This window comes from Cygnus atratus, chromosome 2, assembly GCF_013377495.2.
Source record: "Cygnus atratus isolate AKBS03 ecotype Queensland, Australia chromosome 2, CAtr_DNAZoo_HiC_assembly, whole genome shotgun sequence".
Classification (NCBI taxonomy): domain Eukaryota; kingdom Metazoa; phylum Chordata; class Aves; order Anseriformes; family Anatidae; genus Cygnus; species Cygnus atratus.
The window spans coordinates 65,977,895-65,994,203 of record NC_066363.1 but is presented as its reverse complement, the minus strand read 5'-3'; the positions used below and the strand labels follow the sequence as shown (position 1 = coordinate 65,994,203).

Genomic DNA, 16,309 nt, shown 5'->3' with positions numbered 1-16,309 from the left:
AAAAGTATTTAAACGGTCTGACAGATGCTCACTCCACCAAGTGTGTTCACCATGCAGCTGTTAGTGGTCACAAGGTCATTTTCTACATAGTAATTTAGCAATGCTATGAATAAGTTCCAGTCCAACCCTCTCCCATTCCCTTTATGATCAAAACAAGCAATAAAGGGTTGCAACTTCTAAGATTTAAAAACAAAAACCAAAAACAAAACAAAAAAAACCCTTTTTTAGATAGAATCAGTGTTGGGTAGATACAGATCATCATGAATGGACCAACATACAGTAGCCATTTCTTGCAAAAACTAATCTTGTTCATGCAACACCTCTATTTTAATGTCAAATAGGAGCAATGTTGCTGAGCTTATCAAGCAGCATGTGAGTAGCATGGATGTCCTCTCCCCCTTCCAGGGACCAGTCCCAGTGAGTGTCCCCCTGGCCAGGGCTTGTCAGGATAAGAGTAAGGTGCCCAGATGCCTGGTGTTGGTGGCCGTGTCACAAGCAAGTGTGGTGGCGGGATGAGCACTGCTCTTCTCCCAGTAGTCATGGGGCTGCCATTCAGGACTTCTGCTTTTCCTTGTTTCCCAAAAGGGACGGCTTGATTAGGAGACTCTATTTTCTTGCCTAGAGTAAAGATTATGAATGTTATGTTTTCCTGAAAGCAAACAGTGCTTTTCTTTCTTTTCCCCAGTGGATGCTGTTTCTTCTACATGCAATAACCCAAGTGTCTTGGGGTTTACACTTGAGCATCTGAATGAGGAAACCATTAATAAGACAGTTAGTCCCTGGCTAAGAGCCAGTAAGTCCTCTTTGCTGGTTCTCACTGATGAATTTAAAAGACGTTAAGTCCTACTAACCCTGCTGGTACATGTGGCCCATGTGGTTGTCACAGACAATTGCTGATTATAGTCTTTATTTTCAATGCACGCACAATGCTGCAAAAACTATTTCAATTTAAATGAATGCTGTGGATCTGCTTCCAGGAGGTATCTGTACTGGCTTGGTCCAAAATTTCCAGTTCATTTTGGCCTCTCTAAGAAACAGCTATCCATCTAAATGCAAGACGGTTATGATGGTACTAATTTACTTTTCTCATCTGCATTGATATAAATACAACATCTTTTGCATGTGCTGCACTGTTTTTTACAAATGAGAGCAGGAGGCTTTGGCAGTCAGGAAAGGTCTGGTCCAAGACAGAGAATGGAATATTTGTCTTCACTCTTTCTCAAGACTGCCCTGACTCTGGTACCAGTGCTGTATCCTGCACATTTCTGACTAGCCAGGGACCCCCTCATCAGAACTTACCACATATGTTTATTTGCACTAAGGCCAAAGCAGTCATATAAAAAGCTTCCATCTCATTCATAACAAGTTTTTCAATGAAAACCTCAATTTGTAAAAGAGGAAAAAAAGTCACACCTGGCTTAATTCATCAGTCCAGAAACAATGCTGAAACTTAATTCCTTAAATGGGTTCTTGGTTTCATGACTGGCATGACTAATAGCTGGGATTTGAATAAAAAATTTTGTTTGCAACCCCCATGCCTTGATAAACCTGTGTGACACACAGTCTAGTCTAAAAACATGCCTTTCCTGGGTGGCCATTGGATTATGGACTTCTGTAATTGGACAAAAACTGTGCAGTTATAGTTATCTGATTCCTTTCAGCTTTGTATTATCCCATTTTCTCAATCCTTCCCAGTCACCATTGGATGACAAAGGGGATCTTATCAGGAAGGTTGTAGGAGTTTAATTTTTACCTTCTGCTTGTTTGGGGTGGATTTCACTCTTTGTACTTGGTGCAAGTAAATCCTCCAGATCTTGCATCATGGAATTATTGTTGATTTTGTTGTTTCTCTTGTTTTTATCCTCTTCACGTTGCTGCATCAATGAAAATCATTGGGTTTAGTTTGAAACTGAAGATCTAATCTGTGAAGTGGTGGCCTGATGTCATGCTTGGCCTGGCTATCTGGTTTTGTTGTTAGGAAAGTAATGTATTTGCCAAGTTCAAAGTGTTGCTGAACCTTGGTCCAGTGACCTAGGGTTAAAACCTTTTTATGGAAAGAAAGTACACCCCAGGCAGGACCAAGAACCTTATAAGAGATGGCTCTGCTCCTGTTAGGGCAAAGCACTTTCTGATAATGTGGTTTATGTCTACCAGACCTGTGGATTTCTGCAGCTGTCCATTTGTCCCCATGGGAGTTTTGTTTTGTTTCAAATTTGCATTTTAGGGGGTATGTAGGAGTACCAGTGATTAAAAAACAAAAACAAAAACAAAAAACAGTGGATGAGGAGGAAGGGAGGAAGGCACAACAGCATGGTGATGAAGAGTAGTATAAGGCTATCTTTGTTGTTTGTTTGTTTGTGTGTGTGTATTTAGGTCTTAAAAAGATTCCCATCTGGATGACAGAGAGAGAGGAATAACAGGGAGCTGTTAGGAAGCATAGGCTTCCCTCTCTTATGCAAAGAGAAAACCCAGATGGATGCTACTCCAGCTCCACCCCTCGTCCCAAGAGTTCGATCCCCAATGGAAGGTATTGCATGCTGGAGCCATGGTGTCCAAAGTGACTCATGGCCTAGTTACAGCTGAGAGGTTCCAACCCACAGGGAGGTCTCTGTCCCCTTGGACAAACCTGGCAGACATTTGGACAACCACAGCAAATCTTGTTGAGCTCAGTGGGTTGTCATACAAGGGTCTCTGGCAGGGTCCAGCAACTCTGGGGGAAACTGCTACTGCCAGACCAGCACAGCCCTGATAGCAGCTTTGATCATAGCTCTGCTGTTTCTCATTGAGGCTAATTATCTGAGCAGAGCTAGCTCCACTTCTGCAGATGTTCTGCTTCCAGACCTAATTCATGTTAGTTCAGGCATCTTTGCATCATAGTCCTCTGCATGTTGCAATCTCCCTCAATTCTGGGTAACACAAGGTCCAAATCCTACCCTGCAAATTCTAGTCACTTCATCTGTCTACATCTTGGTTTTCCCATCTATATAACAAAGACAGATACCAGCCTCCTTTGTAAAGTGCTTTGATAATTACTGGTATGAAACATTATTGCCATGTTGTTATTTAGGGCTCTTTGCTCTTCAGCTTGTATGAAATCAGGCTGCTGTTTTGATAGACTTATCATTGTCCCTGGGAAATCTCAGGCTCCAAAACATTACTTGAACTTTGAGGTAGCTTATTTTTGTAGGTGGAAAGTGCAGTTTACGGGAACACTCATTATAGTTTTGATGTATAAAATAGTCTATTGTGGGATGTGACCACCCTTTGCCGTTAGCCATTAAATGTTATCAGAGTGGAATGAACAACCATTAAATGCATCCTCCCCTTGTGTCACTAATGTGGTCTGAATGAAAAGCAATTTAAAAGCATATGTGTACATCAAACTTGACGTACATGGTATTTCAAACATGGCTTTGCAGGGCAAGTACTTACCATTTGCATTTTCTTTTTCAGCTCTGCGTTGGCGCGTTGGTATGCTTCAGACACAGCATTTAGGTAATAGATAGCAAGGCTACAAAAACAAATATGTTGCTGTAGTGTTAGGATTGGGGAGAGAGAAAGTTTCATAGAGAGGAAGCATAAAATTCATGGAGGTGCTACCTTCCTGAGAGCACCAAGTGAAGCCTAAAAATCCAAACTGACTTCCTTTAGGACCCATTGCAACCCATATAGTGGGCCTATGTGCACCCAAATATCCCAGGGAGGACTACCTATGGGACCTAATTAGACTTGATTCCTGAGCCTGGACTACACTGCCACTTACAGAATCACAGAATGGTTTGGGTTGGAAGGGACCTTGAAGATCACTTAGTTCCAACCCCCCTGCTATGGGCAGGGACACCTTCCACTAGACCAGGTTGCTCAAAGCCCAATCCAACCTGGCCTTGAACACTTCCAGAGATGGGACATCCGCTGCTTCTCTGGGCAACCTGTTCCAGTGCTTCACCACCATCAGTAAAATTTTCTTTCTTATATCTAGTCTAAATCTCCTCACTTTTAATTTAAAATCATTACCCCTTGTCCTCTCACTACACTCCCTGATACAGTCTCCCTCTCCAGCTTTCTTGTAGGCCCCTTTTAAGTACTAGAATCCTGCTATAAGGTCCCCCAGAGCATTCTTTTCTCCAGGCTGAGCAACCCCAACTCTCTCAGCCTGTCTTCATAGGAGAGGTGCTCCAGCCCTCTGATCAATCATCCTTGTGGTCCTCCTCTGGACTTGCTCCAGCAGGTCCATGTCCCTCTTATGCTGGGGGCTCCAGAGCTGAATTCAGTATTCCATGTGGGATCTCACAAGAGTAGAGTGGTAGAATCACCTCCCTCAACCTGCTGGTCGCACTTCTTTGGATGCAGCCCAGGATATGGTTGGCTTTGAGGGCTTCTGCCCATTGCCAGCTCATATTGAACTTCTTATCAACCCAACACCCCCTAGTCACTGTACCTTAGGGCTGCTCTCAGTCCATTCTCCACTCAGCCTGTATTTGTGCTTAGGATTGCCCTGGCCCTGGTGCAGGACCTTGTGCTTGGCCTCATTGAACTTCATGAGGTTCGCACAGGCCCACCTCTCAAGCCTGTCCAGGTCCCTCTGGATAGCATCCCTTCCCTCCGGCATGTCAACTGTACCACACACCTTGGTGTCATCAGTAAACTTGCTGAGGGTGCGCTCAATCCTACTGTCCGTGTTACCAACAAAGATGTTAAATATTTCCAGTCCCTGTACAGACCCCTGAGAGACACTACTCATCACTGGTCTCCACCTGGATGTAGTTGTTGACTGCAGCTCTTTGCGTGCGACCATTCAACTAATTCCTTATCCACTGAGTGGTCCGTCTCTCAAATCCATGTGTCTCCAACTTAGAAACAAGGATGTTGTGCAGGCCAGTGTCAAATTCACTTGGTGGGGATAAGGGCTCAAGTTCACCATTTAAGTTTTACTTACTTCTTCATATATACTTTTCTCACTGGCTGTCTCCAAGCTACCTTTAGAGATTCAAGGCTTAGGAAAAACTCATGCTGCCTTGTGGCAAAGTCAGTTAAGGTGGGCTGAACCAGTCTAACAGCTCAGCTCTGCTTAAATAAAAGAAAAACGGCCTGCCTGCCTCTGCCTTGTCTGTCTTCCTCTACACCAGCGATGGCCCTTAGGTCCTTTCTTGATGGTGAGCTCATTCAGCTTGTTCTCTGGAGGAAAATCAATACAGCTGATAAAACATGTGGCTTTCTGCTATGTGTTACAGGAGACAAAACAGATTAGTCAAGGAGCTTAGAAAAACAAATAGGAAACCAGGAAAACCATGACAGAGCAAAGACCTGAACCGTCTCCTGAAAGGTGCATTGCTCAACTCACAGTCCACCAGTTGCAAGTGAGCAGAGATGGAAACAGAGGACAAGCAGGAACCAAGTGGGAGCAGAGCCACTGGCTTTTGTTTTGATTTCTTCTTCTGCAAAAAGGACATGCCAAAGCAAAGGGAGAAACCAGGCAAGCTTGAGGGCACTGAAAGGCAAGTGGGTTCTGAGAGGGCATGCTGGCAGCCGGTCTTTGGTGTGCAGAGAGGGGCATGCTTCAGAACAAGCCCAAGTGTCTGGGGCTGTCTCACTACCACCTGATAATGTTTAGGTTGTCAAAATGTCTCCTCCTGCTTTTGTAGAGAGCTTTTATTCTCCTTAATTATAAACATCATCTGCTTAGTGACTCTGGACCATTCCTGGGAAAAGCATAATCCATTTAGTTCACTGCTATTGTGCTTTGTTTTGTTTAAAAAAAAAATCTAATATTAAAAAAAAAAAAAGAGAAAAGGGCAGACAAAAAAAGAACAACAAAAACTTTTGTCAAAAAAAAGTAGTTTCCTGACAGTTCACAAACACAACATATGGCTCTGGCCCAAGCTCAGCATCGTCAAATGAGGCTAGAGGATTTTAGTACAGTGTTTGACTCTAACCACAACAAGGCACCATTTACAGTCATACTGGTTTCCAGGTGAGAGATTGGAAGGGGATACTCTGGTTGGCCTTTCTGGAGACTTTTTTCAGGGGTCTGTCTGGAGGAAATACATTTATTTCCTTTTGCCTAGAATTAAACTAAAACTCAGTCTTGGTGATCTTGGTGATTTAGGCTCTTTGTCCCAACAAAGCCTTATAGAGTTTTTATTTTTGTTCTTCTGTAAGGATGTGATTTTTTTTCTTCTACACTATGAAACTGACTGCTTAGGAAATATAACACCACCATAATCCTTTGAGGCTACTTGTACCATAGCAGAAGCAGAAGACTTTAGAGAGAAGGCAAGAAATCAGGGTCTTGCATGTGTCTTATAGTCCAGAGAAAATGGTGAAAGAGATATAAACCTAAGTTTCCGTCTCTCTGTATATTGCCTCTCTTCTAGCCAGGGGTGTATGGCTTTTGTAGGTGGACAAAGATCGTGCATTAAATGGGATTCTCTCAACTGAAAAGTTTCCAAGATGAGAAAAATCCTTAGAAAAAGTACTTGTATGGTGGCTATAATTCTGTCTGGAACTTTCTCAAGAAAAGTTTACATGCACATGGTAAGCAGTACTTACACCATGCATCTGATGCTGTAAGGACATGCAGGAGCTACTGGCAGCAGGCTGTAGGTCTGATTTATCTGGGCACAGTGGAAGCATCAGCTTTTTATTTATTTAATTTTTAAATGGCTGTGACCCTCTCAGTAGCCGCACAACTGGAAGTCACCAATAGCTAATATCCCCAAAAGCTGCACAGACAGTGTATCTGGGTGGGAAAAAAAAGGTTGTTTTAGGTAATGTGGACACAGAGTGGTATCTCTCTTTTTGCACAGGGAATAAGGGCAGAGACCAAATGGTGTTTTAAGGAGAGATGGATCCGTGGAAGACTGTGGTGTGGGAGCGAGGAGCAGCCCTCCTCCTGGAAAAGGGATGATGAAAGGAATGTCTTCAGCAGGTAAATGGGATTCATGCTGTTCGCTATCCCAGCTGTCAGTGGAGTAAAGGGCAGGAGATTGTCACTGACCAAAATGTTATTTTCAACATTCTACCACTCTCATGCCACCTTTTTGGAGGGTTTGCATCAAAGCCACAAAAACTGATTTGCAGCTCTTGTAAAGGTTATTCATTTGGGCTGGATTAGTTTTGCAGTTATATCTGCACTTCATATCAGCAGTAGCATCTGTGAAGCCTACAGGACTAGAGCTAATAATTCAATAATATGCTTGGCTGTACTGGGGATGTGACATGAGACTGTCTTCTGCGTGCATCAGATCTGATTTTTCCAAGTATTCTTTTGTCTGCACCAGTTACAGTAACTGATCATTTTTATTTAGGTTAACATGAGTAAGGAGTTTGAGGCAAGTAGAGGGATGCTGGTTGATTTTCAGTTTAATTGGGATTTTTCTCAGGCTGTTCCTATAAGAAATTCCATAACACATAAACTTGTATTTGATTTAATTCAATAGTATTATCTTCAATGTAACCTAGTAAAAACAAAGGATCACAGTGCCCAAGAGAAGTGGACCAGATCAGAGGCCCATCTCCAACGTGCACATACGCCAAAGGAAGTGTAAGAGAGGCAAGCCTGTGTAATATGCTCCCTGACCCTCTCCCCATCTCCATCTGTTTAGCCTAGCATGTTCAAAGCTGTCTGTAAACTTTGGCCACGGCTTTCCCACTCATTTTGATAGCCCTGAAACCTCAAGAGTAATGCCAAAAATCTCTTTTAAAAATACAAGTAAATGAGAACTGCCCTGGTCAGGCTGCTGAAAGAACTAAGGATCAAGCATGGTTTCAGATGTGGCTTCAAAGCTGAAATGATCTGATGCTACTGAAGCAAATTTCAGATATATTACTTGGAAGAAAAAAGAAAAAAAAAAACATTTTTGGAACATGTAATTTTTGAATGCCATGTCTTGGCAGTGCTGTAAATACCACCAGCTGTGACAGAAATTGCTTCTCCACAAGGTACCAAGCTGAGACTGTCCATTTAGTTCCTATGAGCTACTGAAAATTTTAGAGATGGAAGCTGTGACAACCACGAGGTCTATGTCAGCAATGTGTTTCATCTACATGGTTGTGTTTAATTGGGTTAGGAAATTAATTTTTGGGAAATTGGGTCGGGCAAGGGTTGGGGGGGGCGGAAGGGAGGGATGCAACAAGGAGTGTGTCTGCTTTCATCCAGGCCATTATCTCAGCAGATGTACCTTGCTAAAATTACAGCAATTTTTTCAACCTCTTTCCATCCCTGCAAGATTGGGCATGTAACATTGCAAGGAAAACTTACACCATGAGTAGAATTGCAGGAATGATCAGTCCTGGGTTTGCCACGTAGCTGAAGATCTTGGCAATAAAAAGTGGGAAATCAAGCTCAATCGTCTCTTGAATGACTTCATACATCCTTTTCTTTCCACTGGAAAGAGAAATAGTCAGTTAAGGAGTGTACAGAACTCCTGGAGGGATACAGAAGCTCTCAACTTAATGATGATAAGTAGCATGTTTCCTCTCTGCCAGTGAACATGATCTTGCTGTTGGCCAGCAAGGATTTTGAAGTAAAAATTCTACTGAAATTACTTCATTTCAAATTTTATTTTAGTCCACTCCCCTCTCTCCCTCCTTTAGTTATACAAATAATCTCTGTTAAACCAACTTGCTCCAAAAGATAGTAAGTTTATTTCAATGTGCAGATCCTTTACGAATTCTGCCTATTTACCATCCTGAAATGTATAAAAACCTACAGATTGCAGTAACTATACATTTCTGATCAATTTCTTATTAAATGCAGCCTTCTCATGGTAGAAGTAATTTTCCATATGCAAATCCCAGCTTTCTGAAATAATGAATCAACTTGAAGAGCAGTTAAGTAAGGACAAAAATAGCAAGGTGTGATTATCGCTTAATAGGAAACTCAGTGAAAGAGTCATTTCAAATTGGATTGGTAAAACAGATGAGAGTGTTCTGTGTGAAAGTAGCACAAATCTGTAAAAATTGGTTGTTGGGCTGGATTGCATAATTGACCTTCTCTCCCCACTATCTATGAATTCAGCCCCATGAGTGCTATTCCTCATCTTTAAGCTTGCTTCCTTGTGAGATCTTGCAGTCCCTTCAGATTCTGCTCAGGAAGGCATTGGATTCCTTCCTTATAACAAAAGTCAATAAAGTCCAAGTGGCTAAGTGGGACTCCAACTTCATTGGCTGCCTTAAACCTAGGAGAGTTAAGTTTTCAGTCAAGTTATGGGTGGAAAGTTATGCTGAGGGGAGTGAACCAGGCTGAGTAGATTTTGAAGGTGTGATTGGGAATTAAAATAGTGCTCTCATTTCAGGTTAGTCATATCTAAAGGATAGCATGCAGGCAACAAGTTTCCTGACAGATCTTCGGATATTGCCTGTTGACACCTATCCTTGTTACAGAACAGACGGAATTCTGGTCTATAGCCTTCTCCCCAAGTCTTTTAGCTTTCTGATGTTGTTCTCAATCAGCAGAACAATTTGTTCCAATCTGGTTCTTTGCTGTGTCAGACTCAGTGGGCCTAGGAAATGGTGTTACTCAATCAGATCAGACATTATTGGCATGTTAATCCAGTCTACTGAATGCTCTGAACAGTGCTAATTTAGGAGAGAAGGGGAGGAAAAAGAAGGCTTTTTTTTTTTTAAAGCAACAACTCCTCAGGCTCAGACCTATCCATTTCCTGCTATTTTCCATCAAAAATTCAACACAGTTCATGCTGTGGGATTTCTTGTCTCTATGGAAGGTCTTGGGAGGCTTTAGACCCTAGTTTTGCTACCATAATGTTGATGAGAGCCTTAGGGCTGCTCCTGTTGCTTTTTTCCTGGGGGCTGCACCTCGCTGTCCCACCCCTGCTGTCCTCTGATGCTTCTCCATCACTGTGTGTTGGGGAAAGCACCATCAATCAGGTAGCAGAGGAGGGAGCAAAAAAGCTGGGTTTGCAGAGCCTTCCAGAGAAAAGCAGACATGCTCAGAGGAGACCCAGCACCCCTGGCAGACTGGGTGGGTCCCGTGGCTTCACATCACTAGGCATTTAACAAGGAAGGAAATGGAGGTATTATACCATCTTTGCTGGAGACCAGGTCTTCGAACTTCATGAAATTAATCCTTTGTAGCAGAGCAAAAACCTTGCATTATTGGTGTTTTGCTAGTACCTGAATGGTCCACAGTCAAAGGAAGGAGGCAAGGACATGATGGTGTAGGCCACAGGCAGGAGGCTGAGGAACAGGATTAACAGTAAAAGTCCCATGTAAAAGTTGTTAGACTTGGATGCTTTGAATACTCGTTCATGAGGGACATTGCTACTCATAACAGCCCAACATTGAAAATACATGGAGGTTAATAAGCGCAGCACATTTATACCCACGAGCCCTGGTGCATAAAAGGATCCATCCTGAAAAGGAAAGGAGAGGAAAAGATGTTTTTTTTTTTTTTTTTTTTTTTTTTGACAGACTGGAAGGGTTTTTATTTTCAAAAGAAGAAAAAATGTTGCTAATGTTGTGGAAAGCTTACCCACAACTGAAGTCCGAGTGGAAAGGCTTGTGCTATCTATCTAGTGTTTCTGAAGGAGAAGTTGCCTGCATCCATGTTAATGTACAGTGACCATATATAGAGGACCAGACAGATCTCAGACCTCAGTGGTTGCAAGGAAAGACTTGCAGTTTGTGACAAAAATTGTTTGGGGATAGCTTGGAATATGTCAAGCAGAAGAACCCAGCAGGGAGAGACATTCTTGAGTCTGCAGAGATGTTGTAGTAGAGGATCATCAAATCCTGGAAAAAGAAACCTTGCTCCCAGAGGAGGTGTGGGATTTTGTGTGGTTGCCTGTTGACTCTCATTCTGTCATACGAGCAGCTTTTGTTTGCCCTCCCTTGGGCAATTTTGGGATGTACTCTCTTGCCTGACATGTTCAGCTGACTCCAGGGCCAGCCTTGTGCTCACAAGTAAGCTCACAGCACCTTGCTCCCAAACCTCTTCTGATCTCTTCCCCCAGCACGTGAGCCATCTTGAAAGGATGAAGTACATTTTTGTGAAAAAATGATTTTATAAAAGTGAGACTAGGGCCAGGTTTGCAAGACTGTTCTCTGTTTCAGTTGATAGTTCTTTGACAACTAAGCTGGCATTTTTAATTTTCTACTTTTGTATGCAAGAACAGAAAGTCAAACAATCAGAGAAACCAAAACCCAAAGGCTATTCTAGCTGGCTTGGAAGTCTTCTGACTACACTGTAGGTCTTTTTTTCAATAATGCAAAAACAAAGAAGGGAAATATCTTACCAAATCATTCCTTGGTTGAAGACCAAACCCAAAACATTGCCGCTGATGTCAAACTCTGCATAGGAGGGCTGCATGGGAAGAGAAAGAGTTTGTTTTTGCTAGGGGTACCTGCTATTGCTTGCTGTTGCTGCTAGGTATAAGGATACTTATTTAAATTTGATATAGAGTGATTTCTGGGAGGGCTCCCACTGTGTGTGCACTGCTTGAATAACCAGGAGCTGGGCTGTGGGCTGCCTCTCTCTTGGCTTGCTTAAAATTGGACAAATGTATGGAGGTGCTTAGAGTTGCACAGTGTTTATATGTTCTCTCAGCTAGCAAAGTCAATTGTGAACAAAGGAGCCATGGCACAGGACTCGACTTTATACTCCAGCTGGTGTATCTGGCTGCTGATTTGCAGTTTTATTCTGGTAAAATATTGAATGTTAAAACAGTCATAATGATGATCTGGAGGGCAAATGCTACACCAGATATATCCATGTCCCTAGGTCTTGCAGCAGCAGGCTGCTGCAGAACAGAAGTGGAGAGCCTAGGGGAGAGGAATGTGAAGGAATATATTACCTGGTCAGTAAGAAGTGGCATTTTGCCCTGTTCTAGATAATAGTTAAAATATTGTTTTCTGTGGACCAGCCCTTCTAATGTGGGTGCTAAAGGTGGTAAGTCCAGAACAGGCAGGTCTAATCTATTGACAGTATTTGTCACTTTATAAGTTATTATTCTGGTAGATTTGCCTATGATGACACTACTGTTCTATGAGTATATGCTTTTGTGCATAAAAACTCAGGTCCAATTTAGCAGCTTATACTATGTAAAGCTTTTTCTGTTTTCTTGAAAAAATATTTTTTATTTCAATACAGAACACAATTCTGAAAAATGATGGGTGATGCCCTCATATGTTTGAAATATCCTGTGTGGTATGTCTGCTTTTGACCCAATTTGATATCTGATTCTGTCTGAATCCATCTGTTTTTGTCACTTAAATGAAAAAATGAACCTTTTTTTCACAGTTTCGCTCTGTATTTGTGCAGCTCCAGTGCTGGCCACTTTGTAATGTTACCTTTATGAATACCAAAGAGTTCAGCACTCCTGTGTGTTATGCATACATGAGAAGGGAAAGAAGAGCTCTTTACTCCACCGCAGCAAAAGTAACACCAACCTCCAGAATAGATCAGAAGACTGTGCTATGAGTAAAGCATCCTACTGCCTGCAGGGCAGGCAGTGAACAAGAAGGGCTTTGAGAAGAGATGAGTGTAGAAGGGCCCAAAGGTTTGAGGTTATAACAACTGAATGAACATCAGGTCAGTTTTTTTCAACTCAACTTCATCTTTTAAATTCCTGAGGTGGGAAAGATAACTGTGTTTTTGTAGGGTACTTTCTGGGGTGAAACTGATTGATCCAGAGTAGTGATGCAGAGACTGCCTTCACAGCTTAAATTATCAAACAAGACCAGAAAATGGGTGGAATTCATTCAAAATCAATCTGTGTCATATTTGAACAAATGGCCCTGTATTACCTCTAGCTTCTCAGCTACAAGACATTGACTTACAAATCCAGCCTCTAGGTCCCAGCACCAACAGTAATTCACAAATCTGACAAAGCAAGCTCGGATAAAATCTCCCACCAGGATGGTTACATAGGTCACCAGGATATCAGACACTGTGAGCCTTACAAACTCCTGCAATTTAAAGCACAAACAAAATATTTAGCTCCTATAATTTCAGTAGCTCATTCAGGGAGTGCATTTTATTTATTAATCTATCTCCCTCTATATGACAGTAACCTTCAGCACTGCATGCTGTGAGTAATCTCCCTACCTGTTTTCAGCCACTTGGCAGTGCCAAAACTTCACTTTTGTGCTTGGGAATAACAAACTCCCTTACAGCTATTAGCCCTGATAGCTGTTATTAGTATTATTGACTGCACTATATGTTGTGGCAACACATAAAATGGAAGCAGAATGCTAACGCTGCAATAAAGCTGTAAAACATGCAGACAAAGAAGGTGATTTTGACGGCGCTGTCACAGAAATCTGTGCTACTGTGGTTTACATTTGTGAGCTGTTCTTGCAGGTATTTCACTCTTCTGAAGAACTACAAAACTTTGGTGCGTGATGAAAGCTGCCCAAAGCAAGAGAGTTGAAGGGTAGGTTTGTGGGGCGAAAGTTGTGGTGCTGAGGACTTAAAGGCCACCTTCCATGCATCTCAGGGTGGGTTATCTTCATCTAGCTCTGCCCTCATCCCCTGGCCTCATGGTGCATTAGTGGTTGGGATGTGTCAGGAATTCCCTTGGGAACACATCCTCTGGGTCAGGCTTCATCTGTGTGCTCCAAAACCTCTCTGCAATGCAAATCAAGTGCGACAACAAGTGGAGAAGACAGGTTTGCTTCGAAGGTGCTGTCACGATCTGAACCAAGGTATGATGTAGGCATGACCATAGGCTACCTGGACTTTTTTACTCTTTTGAAGAAAGTGTTGGAGGTCTGTGTGTGTTGGGGGTTTCACGGCCATAGCTTGAGAACAGTGGTGAAGGATTTATATTGCCTTGGTACTGCTATGTGAGAGCTGGGAAAGGAGATGTCTTTTGCAAAGAAAACTTAAATCCTGGAAATGCTAAAAACATCAACCATAAAAACAAAAACAACACCCAAATCATCCCAGAGACTTACTGCATAACAAATTTCTTACAATGCCGACAGTTGTCTCCCAGCAGGGTCCCCTGGGCATGTCTGCAGGATCAAGGGGAGGTGGGGTGTCAGCACTGCTGTTCCCCATTGATGAGTTGTGGTGGCCAAGCAGCATCCAGCGTGTGATGTTCTTCACAACATCTTCTTCAGCCAGCTGCAACAGAGAGATACCTCAGCCAAAAAATGTAAGGATATGGTGACCACAGAGGGTGCCAATGTGCCCTCTCTACCAGCTACCATCCCTAATACAAGAAACTGCTTAAAATGGATTTGAAGTGGCAGCACTGGAAAGAAGACTAGCACAGAACCTTGCTCCCTTTCCCCAGGTGTCAGGGAGCAGCCCCTCCAGATCAAAAGAAGCTTGGGGGCACCATGAGTTTTGGGGGATCAGCAGCCAGCTCCCTGCACATGGAGGAGCCAGACCTCCAGCAAGATGAGACATGGTTTGAGGGCCAGGGAGAGCAAGGAGCAGGGCTGCTGCTTTGAGGGCCAGGGAGAGCAAGGAGCAGGGCTGCTGCTAGTATGCATGGAAGAGGAGCCTCTGTGCAGTTCTCCTTCCTTGCTTTGTTCTTCATTGTCAGGGCTGAACAAATCTCCCTGATTCCTCTTACTCTTCTCAGCTTAAATAAGGGTCATTTTTTTCTATAGATCAGTTAGACATTTATCCTTTCCTGCTGTTATCTGCCTGCTGCATACTACCAGGATAATGCTAAAGTGGGGAGGGCAGGGAAAAAGGATTATAAATCACATCCTTGGGGTCTGCATTAATAGAAATTGCGAATAGTGTCAGATGGAAAAAAAAAACAAATTACCCTAATATTCTGTGATTTTAGATGATAATAATAGACAGACCTAGGAGTTCTTTCTTGAGTCCCTGACCTCTGCTCAGCAGCAGGGAGCTCTGTTCCCAAAATCCATCTCAACCTCAGTCTGGGACAGCTTGATGCTTAAAATGCTTGAGAGCACTGGGGAGGGGTGGGGGGCACTTGCTGCAAAATGTGGGATTGCCCCTGGTAGCCATGGAGATGTGCTGCACTCACCCTTGGCTCCAAAAAATGCTAGTGCACTTAGCTTTTCAACTCAGCCCTTACTTTTTCATTGACGTCATCCATCAAGGCCAACAGGAATGTGTAGAGGTTCCCCAAGAAGAGGGCAAAGATGCGTCCCAGCTGCCACTTCAGCCTGATACGCGGATGGTAATTTTCGAGTGCAGCGATGGTTTCAAACAAGGGGGGGCAAAACATGCCTAGCAAGGACATCACAATTTCAACCTGCCAAACAAGGAAAAGGCTACTGCTAACAGCAACAACAGAGACTACCTTACTGTGAGTTGTGACCAAAATTAAGTGTGCACGACGACCACTTTCAATGGGGGGCAAGCTAACAAATCTCTTTAATATCAGCAAGTCACTTTCCACTAGAGCAGGGCAGCAAAAGTGGAAGCAGCACATAATGGAGAGAAAGTTGTGTTATGTGACAGTGTGCCACCAAATTAGTTTCTGCTCCTCCCTGCTAACAGAGGCCAATTACAGTAATAAGATTTGGACCAAGGGACATGTGGAGTAGAGCAGGAGCTGCCAGCAACCTGTCAGCAACTGGCTGGAGATTCTTGAAGGTTTTATGATTAGGAGGGAGCCAAAATGAGCTCAGCTCCTTGGCTTAGTGTGCTGGCAGCACAGCAACAGGCTGCAGGGCTGGACTGCAGGGCTTGCTCCTGCAAGAGGACTTTTGTTATTATCTCAAAGGGATGAGCTCTGCAGAGTGTGTTCCCTGTCAGTCCAAGCTCATGCATATTTAGTTTCTTCAAGTCACTCATACTATTGCCTGCATCAGCTCCTCATTTATTATTTTAGTTTTAGAGGAAGCAAAAGACTTGTCTTAAAAAGTAATTAGTCAATGCTAATGTTTATTTGCCATATTTGGCACGTCCTTTTGCAATAGGCAATTATGGATGTGAATGGAAACGCATCAAGGACTCAGTGTTGCAGCCCAAGAAAATATGTCCCCATCTCATATTTATTCCTCTGTATGGGGCAAAGTATTGGGTTGCTGTGGTCAATGAGATCATTGATGTGTCAGCATTAGGTCAGGCATGGTTTGCAAACACTATCTTCTTTTTACAGCCATCTAGTGCCTGTTGGCCTGCAGAGGACTGTGTGTGGACAGCCACCGGCAGGTTCTGACTCATGGGTCTCTTGTTTTTTACTTTTGTTTCCAGAAAGAGGAACAGTACCCAGAATTGTGTATATGCAGATCTTAAGTTATTACCAGGAAAGTCTCAGTTGCGAGACTTTTTTTTTGTTTGTTTGTTTTCCCTTTGGGAAAAGTTGACTAAATAAATCAAAGCATTTTGTGAGCTGTTTTGCTGATGTTT

The 16,309-nt window shown here is 42.9% G+C and overlaps 1 protein-coding gene across 1 annotated transcript in view; it reads right to left on the bottom strand.

Annotated features, from left to right (window-relative positions):
* Positions 1–361: 361 nt before the first annotated feature.
* TMC2 (transmembrane channel like 2) overlaps positions 362–16,309 on the bottom strand; it is a 32,218-nt gene continuing 16,270 nt past the window's right edge. The window contains exons 12-20 of the mRNA XM_050708762.1: positions 15,027–15,206; positions 13,937–14,089; positions 12,799–12,927; positions 11,254–11,323; positions 10,135–10,372; positions 8,261–8,386; positions 3,433–3,511; positions 1,754–1,874; positions 362–618 (exon numbers count right to left, since the gene is read on the bottom strand). Of these exons, the coding sequence (XP_050564719.1) occupies positions 362–618; positions 1,754–1,874; positions 3,433–3,511; positions 8,261–8,386; positions 10,135–10,372; positions 11,254–11,323; positions 12,799–12,927; positions 13,937–14,089; positions 15,027–15,206 (1,353 nt within the window). The remainder of the gene's footprint in view (positions 619–1,753; positions 1,875–3,432; positions 3,512–8,260; positions 8,387–10,134; positions 10,373–11,253; positions 11,324–12,798; positions 12,928–13,936; positions 14,090–15,026; positions 15,207–16,309) is intronic.